Raw genomic sequence first — 16,654 nt, 5'->3', positions numbered from 1 at the left:
CTAATGAAGAGTTAAATTGCCAATTACTAAGTGAAGACATTCAAAAGTAATATTAGTATGTGAAAGATATTCTGAAATGACACTGCTACAACACTATCTGTACATTAAATGCCCACTATTCTATCACCCCTGTTTGAGATATTTCTAAAAATCAATAGTCCCTAAAATTATGTTACCATTTTCAAGCTTTTTTTTTCCCATTTGCTCTCAAAGCCAACTCATTCATCACATTTAGACCTACCAGTACCAGCTTAGAATAAAGATTTCATCCCAGGCATTACCGTATTTTTTTTAAGCTTCTGATAGCAAGCAAGGGTTGATGTCAAATACTGAATGCATGGGAAAGAAAGCTTGAGACTGAGTCTAGAAAGTCATGTTTTCAAAAATATTTTTTAAGTATGCTTAGAATATATTACATGAAATGTAGCATATTTACACAGTTTCAGTTTGTGATTATTATGCAGTCCTTTGAACAGGTTAGTGAAGGGAAAAAATGAATGATTTCTTAAACAGACTGTTAAGACTGTGTTTATACTTCCAAAAGGGTTGTGGGTTAATCAATTTCATTTGAAGAAATGTAATGAAAAACAAGCAACATCAGTTCAATACCCTGAGAAACAGACAGCCTTGCACCTAGACAATGCAAGACCTGTGGACTTTAGTGAACTGCCAAGAAGAATTAATTCTGAGGACAATCTCATAGGAAAGCACAGACACTTGTCTTGGTCTGCTGAAACTTTGAGCAAGGCAGATCATGCAGTGCTGGAGCTTACTGGTGGGAGCTGATGTGGTTTCTGAAGCTTTGGGAAACAAGTCCTGTACACTCACAGGCACAGATCCCCATTTCAGTTCCACTTCGTTCCACAAGTGGGAGAAGTAGAAACTACTTTGGGCACTATGTATATTGGGAATTATCTTATATCTGAGATTATGGGCCACTCCCACATCTGCCAAAAAACATTAGCTGATCTACTGATGAGTTTTCCAAAAAATGCTTTCTTTGGAGATTTAAATTACCTTTGTACATGCAGTAAAATCTAATCAGTGCATTTTCTGAACACGTTCCCTAGGTCTCTCTTTCTTATAAATATTAATGTACAAAATCAGGGGCCAAGCCATCCCAAGATTCATACACTCTATGCATAAATTTAGAAGTTCTTAATGTGGTATTAGCACACAGAAACAGTAAACATCACACTTGGTTTTTAATACATTTAAATGTTGAGTATTTTTCAGTAGAATACTCCCAAGGGACCTAATTAACCAAATGAAGATTTTTCAGATTAGCAAAGCAGCTAGATACATAGATGAAAATACAGGCTAAGAAGTTTGAATTTGCACCAATGACAAGCATATGTTTTAATCTCTGTACTTTGTAGATGCATGAGGTGAAGTGACATTTATTTTCTTCTTTTCATTGGGTAGCCCCAGGTTAGATAAGGTTATTTCACATGAAAACAAAATATCTGTCAATCCTCCCACTTGTGATTGTATTAACATAAATTAAACATTAAACTATTATAACTAAACAACCTGCAATGCAAGAGAGGATGATTCAAAATTGATTGATGTCTGGCATCAGATAGGCAAGATCTTGGCTTCATGGTTATTTGGAAATTAATGACAGTTATTTGTTTAACAGATGACAGGTAGAACAAAATAAAAATTAAATAAATTTGAAATATCATAATACTAAACAATATGAATCAAAGATGTCCAGTAAATGAAAATGGTTTCATCCACTCAGTAGATTAGCAGACAAGTCTTCCACAGAAATCACTTTGGCAGTTTAATTCATTTATCAAAGTCTTAGAAAGGCTGTTTAAAACTACTCTGGCATCTATTATTGGAGCAAATATTTAAGTGAATACAAATATTACTCTTTATTCTGTGTGAGCTCCTGGATGTATCTTTAATGCTACCATTTCTAAATGTTAGTCTCCCAAAGCACACTTCCATTGATATTTTAGTATGCCCCTAAAGGAAGGACCATGAACAGAGAATTTGTCACAGTGACAGAAAAAAAAAATTCATCAGGGTATACATCAGATTGAAGCATTTTATGCATTCATAATAACTTCATTTTTTTCTAAAATAAATCCCACTGAACAACACCAGTACTAACAGGCATTTTTAAAGAAGAATTTAAAAATCAAGAATATTTTTTAAAGCTTGCTGACATGTTTGTATGTGTGCATATATTGTGTATATCTATTTATCTAATTCACATTAGTACATATATGTACAAGGTTAAATGTGTATTTTTAATTTAAAAAGCAGCATCACCAGTTTTTGCTGCCTGATTGTTTCAAAGATGGAAAGACAGTAACTTTTCATATGTAAGTACAAAGCAAAACACATTTTTATTCCAAGAAAAGCAGTCTTGCTTTTACTGCTCTACATAAAAAAAAGAATTGTACATATAATTCTACTCTTCCACTGAATTGTAGAGAATGCTACAGATGGTTTGTCACATCTTGATTAGCTCATTTTTCACAATGCTCTTGTGACACTCTGTATCATTTACACAAGGTTTATTTGTCAAAATCCCATAGCACCTTTCTGACAACAGATGTTTTGAAATTCATCCTATTTTGCTTGGCAAAGACTTATTTTAATGGATTTGACAGTATGATTTCAGTGACAAATTCACTGGTCATTTAAGTCAGTTTAGAAAACCTGAAACCTGACTCTGATAAATGTTCGTTTTGGAACTCTTATAATGTATTTTAAAGAAATTGCCCTTATAAAATGTGGTTTGTTTGGGTTTTTTCACAAATGATTATTCACTCAAAACTATCCTGCACAAGATGTTTAAGTAACAACTTTGGCTTGATTGCTTCTTCAGTTTGTCTCTTAAATAGAATGCAACTTTGAATCCACAGGTATTCCATGCATCAGGAACAGAGATAGTAAAAGCTGTGATAGTATTTTTTTCAGCAGGAATTCTTACAGATGAGCAGTAATTCTGAGACCTTAATGTAAACCCATGGATAAATATCCCCATGTCTCATCATGAAGGAAGATAAACTCAGGGGTCTGATACTGCAGGTTTTACTGGTGAACAGCCCTTGTTCTGACTGTTCTTGCTGAAATGTTCTGTGTCAGTGGTACAGGTTAACAGCAGAGTTATGTTCTAATTCAGGTCTCTTTTTCAGGAATGTGACAAAGTGCCTTATGAAAAATGAATGAATGAAAAAGGATGAATTCAAAAGTCTCTTTAAAGCCCCTTCTCACCTAAAAAAATGTTTGGCATCTCAGTGCTGCAAGGCAGTCCTCTCTTCCTCAAATGTTAATAATGTCAAATACAGAGTTTTTCCCCAAAAAAGATGGCACAGGTGGTCAAACACAATTGCTGTTAGTAATCCCTAAACTTGTTTTCCTGAAGAGTATCACTTATAAAAATCCACCATCATAAACCAGATACTCTAGTCTTTTAAAGAACACATAGACCTCTCTGAAAAAAGCCACCATAGATTTTGCCACTGACATTTTCCTGCTCATCTTTGCTGTATCCCTGTACTATCTAAAAATGCAAGATTTGGCTTGCATTAGGAGTTACAACAAATAATTTTACTGCAAGAAAGCCATGTAAAAATAAAATTGTGTGGACTTTGTTGATTTATGTTTTTTTCAAATGGGAGCCATGGAAAAGAAGGAGGAAGCATTAATTAGGAGACTTCCCTGATTATGCTTAAAATGCTCTTCTGACCCAACCTAAAGAGGAGCTGTAGTATACATACCAAACCACAACACATGGTGGCATTCTATATAATGCAACAGAGGGTGGTTTGTACTTTATCACTGAATTGTAGGTATTTGCCATGTTTCAAGTGATACTTAAGATTTTTCACTCTTCACAATATAATCATTTTGTTATAAAAACTTGTTTCCTGAGGACATAGAGTAAGTCTTACCATTTCTGAATGCTGCTTAATACCACAATTTTTTTAAAAAATTAGAGAAGTCACGGCAACACCGTTTTACTCCTTTTATTTCTAGGGTTCTAATACAAAGTACTGGATAGGATGCAATCACCACGGTACCACTTTTCTCCATTGATTCCTGGTCATCTACCCTGAAGAAGAGCTAACCTGCAAAACCTGCTGGTCTGCAGGGCAAGGCCCTGGCTGGGAACGGGCAACAGGCACCTGGGTACCCACAGGGATGCCGAGAAGCTCTCCCCCAGCTGCCGGGTGTGCCTCACCTCTCACTGCGCGCTGACTGGGAAGTCACCGAGCAGCGGGGGGAACCCCTTCACTACAGCCAGGCTGCACCTGCACATTGGTGGCTCAGGGAAGGGGCTGGCGACCCACGGCCCCCGGACACCGGGCACCCAGAGCGCCGTGCGCTCTTTGTCCTTCAGAGAGAAACACAGGCGAGACGGGGAGGTGCGGGGCGGCGGGCAGGGCTCCCCGAGGGGCTTGCTGCACCTGTCGTGACCCACACCGGAGCCCCGGAGCCGGCAGCCGGGCAGCCAGGCTGGCCCCGGGGGTCCCGACCGAAGGTCCGCAGGCTGCAGCCCGCGAGCCCTCGCCCGCTGCCGGGGAGCCGGGAGCCGCCGGCGGGCAGGACCCGGGGCGGCGCCCGGCCCGGGAAGTTTCTCGCCACAGGTTGCCCCCTCCCGCCCGCCCCCCGGGAGCCGCGGGCGGGCCCGGCCACAGGGACGCACCTTGGCGCCGCAACCGCCGCTTCTTGAGCCCGAAGATGCGGACCTTGGAGAAGATGTCCACCAGGTTGCCATTGCAGAGCCCGCGGTTCTTGTTGGGGCTGTTCCGCCTCCTGCTGGCCGAGGGCCGGTCCCAGTGCTGCTCCCTCGCCTGCCGCTTCTGGCGGATCAAGCCGCTGGCGATGGCCGCTGCCATGGCTGCTCGCCGGCTCGCCCACGCCGGGCAGGGAGGAGGGAGGCGGCGAGGTGCTCAGCCCCGGCGGGATCCCATCCCCGGGGGCGAGGGCGAGCGGGAGCCTCCTCCGGCCCCAGGCGCGGCTGCGGAGGGGCACCCGCACCGTGCGGCCGGCGGGAGCTGCCGCCGCCAAGGGTCACCGCATGGGTGCCCCGCCGTCCCCCCCCGCCGTGTCCCGGCGCAGGGGCTCCTGCTCGGGCGGGCGTCTGCCGGCGGGCTGGCGGAGCGAGCGGGACTCGGGGCAGAGCCGCGCCCGGTCGGCTCCGGTCGGGTCGGGTCGATCGGGTCGGGTCGGGTCCGCCCGACAGCGTCGCCTCCCGGGGCTGCCCCTCAGCCCCGAGCCGCCGCCCGCTCACCCGGCGCTGCCATCGCCACGGCCGGGGCGGCTACCGCCGCCTCTTCCCGGCTCCCGCCTGATGATTGCCAAGTGCTTCAGAAATCAGCATCTGGAGAGAGCAATCTTCTTCTCCGGCGAGAGCTGTAATCACGGCTCCTCGGTCCCACCCCGCTCCAGCCTCCCCTACACACGCACACACACACACACACGCACACACACACACACACACACAGAGGCACGCACCGCTGGAGCTTTTTTTTTGTCCTCCCCAAGGCGAGGGGCGGCGAGGGTGCAAGCAGTGGAGGAGGGGGAATGGGGAAAGACAGAAGAAAAAAGCACAGAGGGAGAGAGGCGGAGGGACGGGGTGATGCTGATGTGGTTTTCTGGTGGGAACCGGGAGGTTCCCGGTGGATCTGCCGCCAGCTGCCTCTGCCCCCCGTTAGGTTTCCGGGTGGCTTCGTGCGGGGCTCCCTTCCCGGGAAAGAAGGAGGGCTCTGCGAGCTGCCAGAGGGGCGTATGGCCCTCCCCGTTCTCCTTCGCCCGCCCCGGCACACCGAGGATCCCTCGCACGCACCCTCTCTCCAGCTCCCCGGCAGCGGCACCCTGCCGGCCGCCCCCCCGCCCCCAGCGGTGACACCGGCACCTGTCCCCGTCCCCAGGCGGGGAAGCCGCGAGGCAGGGCAGGCGGGACACCGCGGAAGCCGGGAGGCAGGGCAGGCGGGCGAGGGACACCGCGCTCCGCCAAGGACACCCTGCCCCGCGCAGTGCCCCCGCCCGACCGCCGCTCCTCGGCCCCCATGCAGGAACGGACCGAGCAGGAGGGAACTCTGGGGGGAGACGCGCTTCTGCTTCATGGGAAGGTTTTGGAGCCGTGAGCTGAGGGGCTGAGGGGACCTTCAACTCAAATATCAAAGGGAATTGCATGGGGCACCCACAAACAGCCACAGCAGGTGGATTTACTAATCCCCAGCACCGTGTAAAATTAGAGGATATGTCTTAGTGCACTTAAGGAAGCACCAGCCAAGCTCACTAGACACAGAAAACCTAAGAAGTATCTGCCCCGAGAAGTTCATAAGGCACTGCAAATAGTAAATACCATGTAATATAAGACATCCCACTTATTTCCTTTCATCTTTTCCTGTTGGCTCGTCTCCCTTTTCAAATAATGGCCCAAAGGTTTTTGGATTTACTTTCTGCAAGTCTAACGGTTAAACTTCCTGAAGTTTTAGCTAGCCAGAGGAAATTAGAGAAAGAAAACAAGCAGCTACACAGAAAAATATTGTTAGTCTATAAAGAAAGGCAGATGCTTGCACATGCAATTATCATGTATTATCTATTTTTATACTGTTTTCACAGTGCTCTAATCTCTTATTAGATGGTTTTGAGGGTTATTTGTTTTGCTTTGGTGCTTTTTTGTTTTGGTTTGGTTTTGTTTTTTTTTTGTTTTTGTGGTTGTTTTGGGGGGTTTTTTAACGGGCTTGAAAGTGTAAATATTCATCCAGAAAAATTCCCTCTTTTGCAATACAGAACCAAGAACAGGTTCTTGTTTCAGCAGAGGCTTCAGCTTCTTTGATATTGACCATTTTTCCCCCTAAATCCTTTAATCTACAAAGCGCTATTTTTATACAGAGGGCAAAAGTGTATGGTGGGAACTCCAGTATACAGGGATTTTGTATTAATACTAGACCAACTAGGAACAGAACATGCACAATCGGATCTGGATAATACATTTTAATTCTATTTAAAAGTGTCTCTAAAGAGATTCAGCTAAGACTCATTGGATTTTCTATCTGGCAATTTTTACAGAGCAGCAATTTCCTTACAACAGTTACAATTGCCTTAACTAATGCAATTAGACAGAGAGGTGGTTATTAAAAAATAAAATTAAATTTCAGTGTAGTATTTTTGCATACTGCTTTCTTTTTCCTTCCTCCTCAAAAGTGGACAAGACACGGAGTGGTGTTCCTTCAGACCCCTCAAGAGGGAAGCGCTCCCCTGAGTGCTGCCCCAGTGGGCCTGCCCGGCCCCGGTCCCTGTCCCGGCCGCGGTCCCGGTCCCGGTCCCGGGGTGTCTCTGCCTGCAGCACCATGGACAGCGGAGCGGCGGTGGCCGCGCACGGCTCAGGGACACCCACCCTGTCCCCGCCCGGGGAGCTGGCAGGACACAGCCCAAAGTCAGCTCGACTTGGCTGCTGGCTCCAAACAAAGGAATGAATGAGAGGGAGTAGAGTGAAACAGAGGCCAACCACCCACTATCTCTCATTTTCTCAGGAATGCAGAGGTATAATACATACATACAACACTAAAATTTGCATGAGAAACTCTCTCCAAAAGGGTGTGGGTCCCAAGTTCCTCTTTATAGCATCAGATGATGCTGTGCATCATATACTATCTACTACTATTGTTCCTCTCTATATTCTCCTTCAAATCCTGGGCCTTTGCCAAAACACTGACATTTCTCAACCACATGATGCTCGGGGTGATGGCAAAGAAAAGCAAGAGAGAGGGTGAAAACGGGCAGTATGCCTATAGACAAAGAGAAAATGTGTTTCTTACTCCAGAGATTAAAAAGAAAAAGAAAAAAAGAAAAGCTTTGTACTCACATCTCAGAAATGCAGAGCAGTTGTTTACATCTTGGGGTTTTACAAAGAAAACTCAAGAGAGCCATCTGGTGTCCTAACCTGCGATAAAATGTGTGCAATTCTAGTCAAAGTGAAGGGTCTGCTAACAGATGGATTGCACAAGTATGAACATATCAGATACCTTAAAAACTGGGAACTGTATGAGTATATGCATTTAGGGCAAAAATTTAGGATATATCTATACCTAGATATATCCTAGGTATGACATTTTCTACATCAAAACAGAGTTTTATCTCTGATTAACAAAACTTTGGATATGAAAACAAATTATTAAAAGGCAAAGAGGGGGAGAAAAGGCTTTCAGTGCTTTCTAGTCTCCCATCTATTAATTTCTAACTGGTATTTTATTATGGAATTCAAAAGTTTTCTAAACAAAAACATTATAGAATCTATAAAATTGCTTTCTTTGATGAATTTTGTAGTAAAAAATTAAATGTATATAAAGTGTGTATAAAATACTTGGGTTTTTTTATGTTAGGGGATGAAACATTATTATTCCTTTTTTTTTAATGTATTACCAGGAAGAAACCATATTCCATTTCAGCTAATTCAATATGTAAATTTCAATGTGACCTTTTTAGGCATGAAAGTTCAATACTAAAATATACACCATTGTTGTTTGCATATGTGCACGTACTAGAGATATATAAAATGCTTTTATAAGAAATTCAATTAGGAAAAATGGTATTTAATGCTTTATAATCTATTCTGCCTAGATCCATAAGCTACAAAATGTATAGAACTTAAAGTGTCATCTTTATGCCATCAACAGTATGGGCTTTGGTTTTTTTTCTTTTTTATTCATTTATTTTAACCTATTATATGTTTTGCAATAACTTGGATAATGTTACAAGCTGCAGAGTAATGCAGTTCAATGCAGCCATGAAAACTCTACAGAGATTTTCCTTTCATAAACTATTTCAATATAAACTAAAATATCTTCTAGAAGTATGCAGTCATGTGCACACACTCCACCCAAATTTTCTCCTCTCAGATATCCTGAAACCACTCTTGATATCAAAACCAAAACAAAATAAATCAAATAAAGCCCAAATATCTTACAAGCATATATTTTCTACAAGTGCAAAATGTCAGATTATTACTTTACTAATAAACATGTTTAAGTTTCATGAGCTATGGTGAAGTTTTTACTGCACTTGCCTGCAAACAGTAGGGCACACAGAGTTCAGTTGTCCAGTTAAATCCACTGGAAGATGATGAGGTAAAGTCAGCTTACATTCTGGAAGTCATTAACAAAGTATAGTGAATCTAGATGTTCTTTCAGACTCTACAGAGTTTTGTGTCTTTGCAAATGTTTGTTTTTTTCCTTTGGAAGATGTTGTGTTCTATAGTAGCACAAGTACTAGCACCTTACTCCTTATACCATTCAAAACAGAAAGGATAGTCTAGGGGTAAAAAGTACCAACTTAGGCCTAACAATTGAAAGGCATGCATAAAAATACATCTAGACCACTGGGAAAATGTATTATTCCAAGAAGAGACATTTCAGGAATGGAGAAATTACTTGTTTCTAAATAGTGATGAATTTATTTAATCACCCTTGTGGTGCTTCTGATCAGACTGATTGCCAAATTACTGTTTCCAGCTGAAGTTGTAATTCTGATTTGTTGCTTCTGACAAAACAAATTATTGAAGGTTGCTGGTAGTTTAGGTGGACCATAATTAAAGTGCCTGAATTCAATGTACGTACTAAGACCCCTCCACTCCTTCAAATATTATAAGAAAATGTGATACAGTCCTACAAATAGAATTGTTCATGTAATTGCAAACTGATATCTTCCCAAGGCACACAGTGTGTACGTATAGGGGGGATGGGTGTTGGTAAGCAACAGTAACTTTCAATTCTTGTTTTAAATGTCTTGGGGGAAAAAGATGGAGCAAGAGAAGTAATGACTTGAACAAGGTGAAACATAATCTATGGCTTACTCTATAGGTTGGTAAGTGTTCAATTGTACAAAACTGAACAAGCTAGAAAAAGGTTTGTCAACTTAAAAGATCACATCTTTCATAAGCAGACCAGTATGAACATATTAAAACATAGATAATAATTCCTTTTTCAGATAGATTATATGCATTCCATGTTTATAAGAAGACTAGTACAGTATGTTTGTACAATGAGCTGTTAACAGTTTAAATTAGGTCAGTTTTATATGTTCTTGTCTATTGATCTGTATATAATTCTCCTTATAAGTTATTGTTAATTTCCCAAAAGGCAATGTACTATGAAGCACTGAAATTTAAAATCCTTAACACCCTGAACACTTGAGTGATAAGACTTTGATAAGACTTTGAAGATAAGACTCATTGATAAGACTTTAAAGAACATTGGGAACAAAATTTGTTTAACATGATAATATGTTTCACAGAATTTGGATTTCTATCATTTCACACTTCTTTGTGTCAAAAGCACTCAGCTTTCAGTCTTGGCATTCACAATGTACTTGAGGGGCCAAAATCATACCTATAAAAATTTACTAAATACATGGAAGGTCCTATGGAGTGACTTGTTTAAATAGATCAGGTGAATCTGTTTAATTAAGACAAAAGTAAGCTTCCAATATATTGTTCAAAGGACTGCACATATTTTAACCAGCTTCTTCACAGGATTTGGCTTATGTATCCAACTCATAAGAAAAAACATTAAAACATGATTCCTGTATATGCAAGAATAAATTAATGCACCATGCAAGGCAGTCTAGCATTAGATGACTGGTTATGCAGAGAACTATCAAAACATTCTATTCAAGTACATAACACGATTCAAATGCATAACACCTACAATGCTGCCTATAGCAACTCAGGTGCAGTATTTCTTCTGCATTCACCCATTCACTTCTTTCATATGTTACATTCATTTCTTTCACATGTTACATTCATTTCTTTCACATATTTCCTGAGATACATCCATAACTCAAAGGACTAAGTACCTCTACACTAGATATTGACTAATTCTTTAGACATTGATTCTTAGATTTCTTAGATTCTTAGATTTCTTTTACTTTTGCTTTTTTTTTTAACTTTGCTGTCCCCCTTTCCAATGCTAAATTGCATGGATTATCCTGTAGTAATGAGGACTATTCTTATGAATAGTCCTGTGTCTAGTAAAATACCTGCTTCAATTCAGAGTTTCATTTTTTATTCCATGGGCTAACTCTTCATCCTTCAACAGGGGGAAAAAGGTGGATGAAGATTCTTAATGCTATTTTTAACAATTGATCTTTTGGCCAGATAAGATGTATGATTACAGATGCTAACTTCTAGCAAAGCTCCTGTGACATCTTTCATGACCCTTTCTGTTTTTCACTCCATCTTTACTTCTGATACCACTTCTTTTCAGACCAGGTGAACAAAAGAAACCAGCTGGGTTGACAGGAGTATCTGTACAGCACAGAGATCATATAAGGGTCACCAAAACAGCTCACCTAGACCCAAAACTTAAACCCAGTAAGTCTCTTTTAAACAATTAATGACAACAGTGAAGGAAGAAAAAATAAATAAATAATCAAGACCATTTTCAGTATATAATCCGAAAAAGTAATTAAAATCAAATACTTTGTGGTTTCTGCAGTGACATATATAATATTTTATCTTTAAAAATGAAATAATCTCTTCAAAGAGAGGTTTTTAATAACTAATAACAGATACATATTACCATTAATTTCGTTCTTACTAAAGCTAATAGCAGATCTGCCACAAGACTGCTTCAAACAAGGCTCTGGTGACACAAGCCAGAAAAAGGACTTTCATTAAAGAAAAACAAACACAAACACAAACAGCACCGCCCCCCCCCCCGCCCTCCCCATCTTTGGTCCACTCAGCTGCAGAGAGCAGTTTAAGATTTAGAGGCCTAAAAACAGCATGGAGAGCTTCTTCATTAATATGCACAGCTTAAGCCAACATCTGTTGTGTTTACTTATCTAGCCACAGCAGGACTTGTCTGCTTGGCCTGACTTCTGGAACATGCAACAGACTTTGCTGTTATTCTCTCAAGAACTGAAAGTCCCTGTAAGGTGAGTCTGCTTAATTTTGTTCTACAGAAACAAAGGAAACACTGTCCCTAAGAAATTCAGTCTCTACAATGAATTGGCTCTGGAGTCAGTACAGCTGGCAGAGCATGTAAGCTGCTCTACCTGTTTCATGCTACTCTCCAGTGAGGATTTCCTGCACCTAGAACATATTTGCAAATGGATTTCTTGCTTTCCCTGGAACCAGTATGAAAATACTCATATATGACAATATGAGAAAAAAATGTGCAGTACTTCTGAACCCTTAGAACAAGGAAGATGTTGGATTTTGACCATCTCACAGAGATCCAGGAGAAAAAGCACTTTATATGCATTAAAATAAAATACTGAACAGAAAAGATAGTATGAGCGGAGATGTACATAAATTGCTATCTTGAGAAGCAGAAGAATGATTCCCTCAAAATGCATCTAATAATCTTTTAAGTATAAAAAGTGATTTTTACCAGTGACAGGAGGAGCTGCAGCATGTCTGCCCATGCACATGAATGCACTCATGCACACACAAAAACATCCAGAACAACACTTTGTTTCTTGGAAGAAAGCATGAAAATTACTCCCTGCCAAATAATCTAGGAAAAAATGGTCTTATTTTCTGCTATGTGACCTAGAATTGACAGTGTGATTAATTTCACAAAATAACTTTCAGATAGTCATCTTTGTTTGCAATTATTCTACTTTTGATTAACTTTTGAATAACTTTTGATTTGCAATCCCTTTGATACTATTTTAAAGACATTTACAAGGAAAAAAAACCCCAAAAATAAAAATAGCATCCCATTTTTTTCTTGATCAAGAGGGAAGGTCATACAGTATTTCTCTGGGTACTGAAGGGAGAAAATATAAATAAAGAGCAATTCTGGCTAATACCATGTTCATCTAAAAGGTAAGCCTTGATTCCCTCTCAAGTCTAATCAAATAGACATGACCCTTCCTTTGGGGTTCAGACATAACCAATATCCTCTGAAAAAAGTCCCATACTCTGTTTCCCTGTTCCCCTTTCCAAACAAACAGAAAATTCAGTGCATTGTCTAATACTTTCATTGAATGCAATAAATTGATGACTGATATAAATCTCTGAATAACAAGTATGGCTAGCTTCTTTTCAGTTAATCTAGATTTTTAGAAGTATCTGACAAGCTAATATAGTTTATATTAGCATAGGAACAGATTTTTCCTTTCTCCCCCTCAATGTTTGTTTCACTCTATATTATTTTCTTTCACTGAAAGATTTCCTTTGCATTGACACACTATTGTTAAGAAAAAGATGCAAACAAATATTATCTATTACAAAAAAAAAAAAAAAAAAAAAAAAAAAAAAAAAAAAAAGCGCCAGGAGGAAACTTTTCAGATTTCACCCTTCTCTTCTCTCTTTGATAATCAGTTTAATTCAGCTCTAGCTTCATCAACAGCAGTGGTACTTGCTGTATGAGCATTTCCATTTTACTTCCTCCAAAACAGAAACATTTATTTCTTCTGCACTTTTTTATGTCTTTAAAAAAACCTAACAAAATCAGTAAAGAATGCTTTGACTTAAGGAGAAAAAAAGGAACTTAAGAACTCCTGCTTACCCATCTTGTTACTTATACGATCATCAAGATCATATCAAAACATCAAGACAAATTTCACAGACTTTTGCTATCTTTTTATTTATTTTGTATGATGATGATGCTAGATATAATATAATGAATACTAGAATTATTTTTAAATCCTGAAAAAATTGGAGTCCCTGCTTATGTTACTGTGGTGATATTCCTGGCTATTAGTTCAAATACCATAGTATTTATTATTAGTGGTAATAGCATGAATACTTCTAATATAGTGACCTTATTTTACAACCCAGTCTTACAGAGTCAATACAAAATATCCGACATTTAAGACTTAACTCATCAAAACCTTTTAACATCATATCTCTCTAAAGTGCAGTGCAATTATCTGATTTGCCAGCAGTGGACACTGTTTGTCTAGTTATTCACAGATATATTGACTGAGGAATATCTTGCAACACATACTGGCATATTTTTCTTTAATTCCTTGCACTGCAAGTAATTAAAAAAAAAAAAAAAGGAGTTATTTGTACCAGGCATCAGCTAAGTAAAAGTTGTGTGGTAGAAATATTTTTCAACATCTGTGTAATAGCATACTGAACCTTTAAAAAAAAGAAAAACTTTAAGTAGCTTTAGGAAAAATAAATATAGTCTTATTCACATGGGGTTGGTTTCTACCTTAATCATAATAATTTCAAGTTGTAGAAGATGTTCTGATGTGAAAAATTAACAATTATTTGCTTGTATTTTTCATAGAGTGATGTTTATGAGACAAACTGTACAGGCTTTGCATTTTTCTATAAAATTCTTGTAAATAATGACATGAGCAAGCTAAAAATTCTAAGAAGAATATTTACTTGAGTTTCCTCTACCATTTGTTGAATAACACAATTGTTCAAGATCTGCAAAGGATATGCTTTACCCCTGATATTTTTACAGGAGCTTTGACGTTAAGCTGAAAAGTAGGGTTTTTTAGGATGAAAGAATAGATAGCTATAAGACCAACACAAAGAGTTGCAAAAGGTTTAGTAGAAATCAGCCTCGCTAGCTGGAAGACAGTTTCCATTCATCTTAAAAATAGAAAGTAAGTGTTAGCATTTTTAAAAAGCCATGCACAGGTTTAATCACATATAATATTATCTTAGGCACTATTAAAAAAGTTACAGCAATCACCTACTTATCTCATTATTCAAATGATTCATTAGGCTCCTAAAATGCCTATCAGTCTAACACTTAAATAAATGCAGTTCTCATGCAAGAATGTCCAGTATCTTAATAGTATAATTAGCTCATTTTCTGCCTAATGCAGCTGAAACCTCATAAACAGGGCCCAACAGTCTGCTGCCACTATGTGTACACAGGACACCCACAGAGGCTATCAGAACTATGCTTTTTGTCATATGAAAAGTCAATTGTATTCAGTGGCAGTGATGCCTTAAGTTTTAGCCTTCATCTTTTCCAGATTCTGTACTGCATTAGTATATAACTCTGAACTTCATTTAAAGTACTAAAAGTTATCTTCACAGTTTAGTCAGACAAAATCCTTTTCTAGCCTGAGAACCAAGGAACCACTGCAGCTTCAGGCCCAAAAAGTATAAACAGGAATTGAGGAGAGCAATCTGGGAGGATGGGACTTCATAACCTCAAGCTGTAATTGGACAATTTGCCCCAATATGTAAATTGACCCAAACTTTTTAAAGAGTGAAAACTTGTGACCCAGCATCCATCTTGGGTACAGCCACAGCCAGGCCCTTGTACTTCCCAAGTTGTATCCGTTGAAGGCCTTTAAATAAATACCTACTTTATTCCTTTAACTCTGTCTACCCTCTGTTCTAGGCAGCCTTGAGAGCCTAAGACTATTGTGAAATTGCCTCCCAGAAAGCTGGGAACCTCAGACATATTGGTGTGAGGTCTAGCTTCTAGCAGACTGCATTCCAATTTCTGAGAATCTGGAGTATCCACTTGGTCAATGACTTTTTCAGTATTTTATTTTATGTTTTTTATTTTATGTATAAAAGTGGCTTAGAAGCCATCAGTCAGTGCATGAACAGGCAAAACAAGAATACTTGGACTAGAGTCAGAGACTGCTGAAACTTCCTTCCAGCCACATCAGCTCTTCAACCTGCTCAGTCTTTGACACAGGTAAGCAAAACACTGTCCCTGCCCAAATCCCACTTTTCCCAAGCAATCTACCTTAAAACTGAACTCACTACTGGTGGACAAGGTTTCTCTTCAAACTCAATCCCCTGGGACATATTTATTACCAAAAATCTGTAAGCATCCCTTGCATTGCCTTTATGTGTTCAGGTAGGTCTTGTATTTACAGACACAAACTTAAATTAAAATTTATCCCAAGTCTCAGGGCTTTTTTTTACTTATTTCCAGACTTAGTTTAAACTCTATGGAAACTTGATTTAGCTACAGATGTAGGGAGGAAGAGCTAAATTAATACCAGGAAACAGCCTGATGAGTGGAAGCTCTCTTTGATGAAATCCAAACTGTGCTCTGTAAATAATAAGTGAGAGGTTCTGGCTATGCTAGACTGACAAGGAAGAACAGAAGTCATTAGAAACAGAACAATCTGGCAGCCAGATTGCTCTGAACCTTAGGTCCTTTGCTAATATTCTCTCTCTAGAGACAAAGCCATCCTTTCTGGGCCTTAAAGCTCAAAGACAAACAATGTACATGTAATTTTTTATTGTGAAGAAAGGAGGAAAGTTTAAAGTTATGGTGGCAGTTTTACACATGTGGAATAGGGTACTATACCACTCTCTAAGTATCAGGCATATAAGTACGTTTTTGGTGATTTTGTTTACTATTGTGTCATACAAAATAATAGTGCTTTGATGCTACTCAAAATTTTTAAATTAACTGCTAAAACCTTGGATACAGGCAGATCAACTTTGCATTGAATCAATTTTTAAAAAAAACATCGTCATTAAAAAAAAAAATTGACCAACAGCAGCAGACCTGGATCTGAACAGCATACAGGTATTTCTAAATCTAATGGTTTTCTTTTTCCCAAGACAGAAAAACACTTCTGTTTTACAACAACTGAAAATGTATGCAAAAAAAGGATTAAAAATATTTTATCTGATAAGGTGCCTGAGCACAATTTATTTCTGAAATTATTTATGAATATAAGTCAGCACATTTAAAAATGTGGAGCTGCTGGCAATTTA

General features: G+C 39.6%; 1 protein-coding gene across 4 annotated transcripts in view; it reads right to left on the bottom strand.

Moving 5' to 3' along the window:
- FGF14 (fibroblast growth factor 14) overlaps positions 1 to 16,654 on the bottom strand; it is a 381,292-nt gene that overhangs the window by 119,078 nt on the left and 245,560 nt on the right. Inside the window, exon 1 of one of the 4 annotated variants that reach the window (XM_036390900.2) lies at positions 4,673 to 5,664. The exons of the other annotated variants lie outside the window; for them this stretch is intronic. Within the exon in view, the coding sequence (XP_036246793.1) occupies positions 4,673 to 4,865 (193 nt within the window). The 5' untranslated portion in view covers positions 4,866 to 5,664. Of the gene's footprint in view, positions 1 to 4,672; positions 5,665 to 16,654 lie in introns of those variants that run through there. 4 annotated transcript variants of the gene reach the window in all.

Source organism: Molothrus ater, chromosome 2 (genome assembly GCF_012460135.2).
Source record: "Molothrus ater isolate BHLD 08-10-18 breed brown headed cowbird chromosome 2, BPBGC_Mater_1.1, whole genome shotgun sequence".
In the NCBI taxonomy this organism is placed as follows: Eukaryota; Metazoa; Chordata; class Aves; order Passeriformes; family Icteridae; genus Molothrus; species Molothrus ater.
Note: the sequence above shows the minus strand (reverse complement) of the source record. Positions and strands in the feature narration are given on the sequence as shown.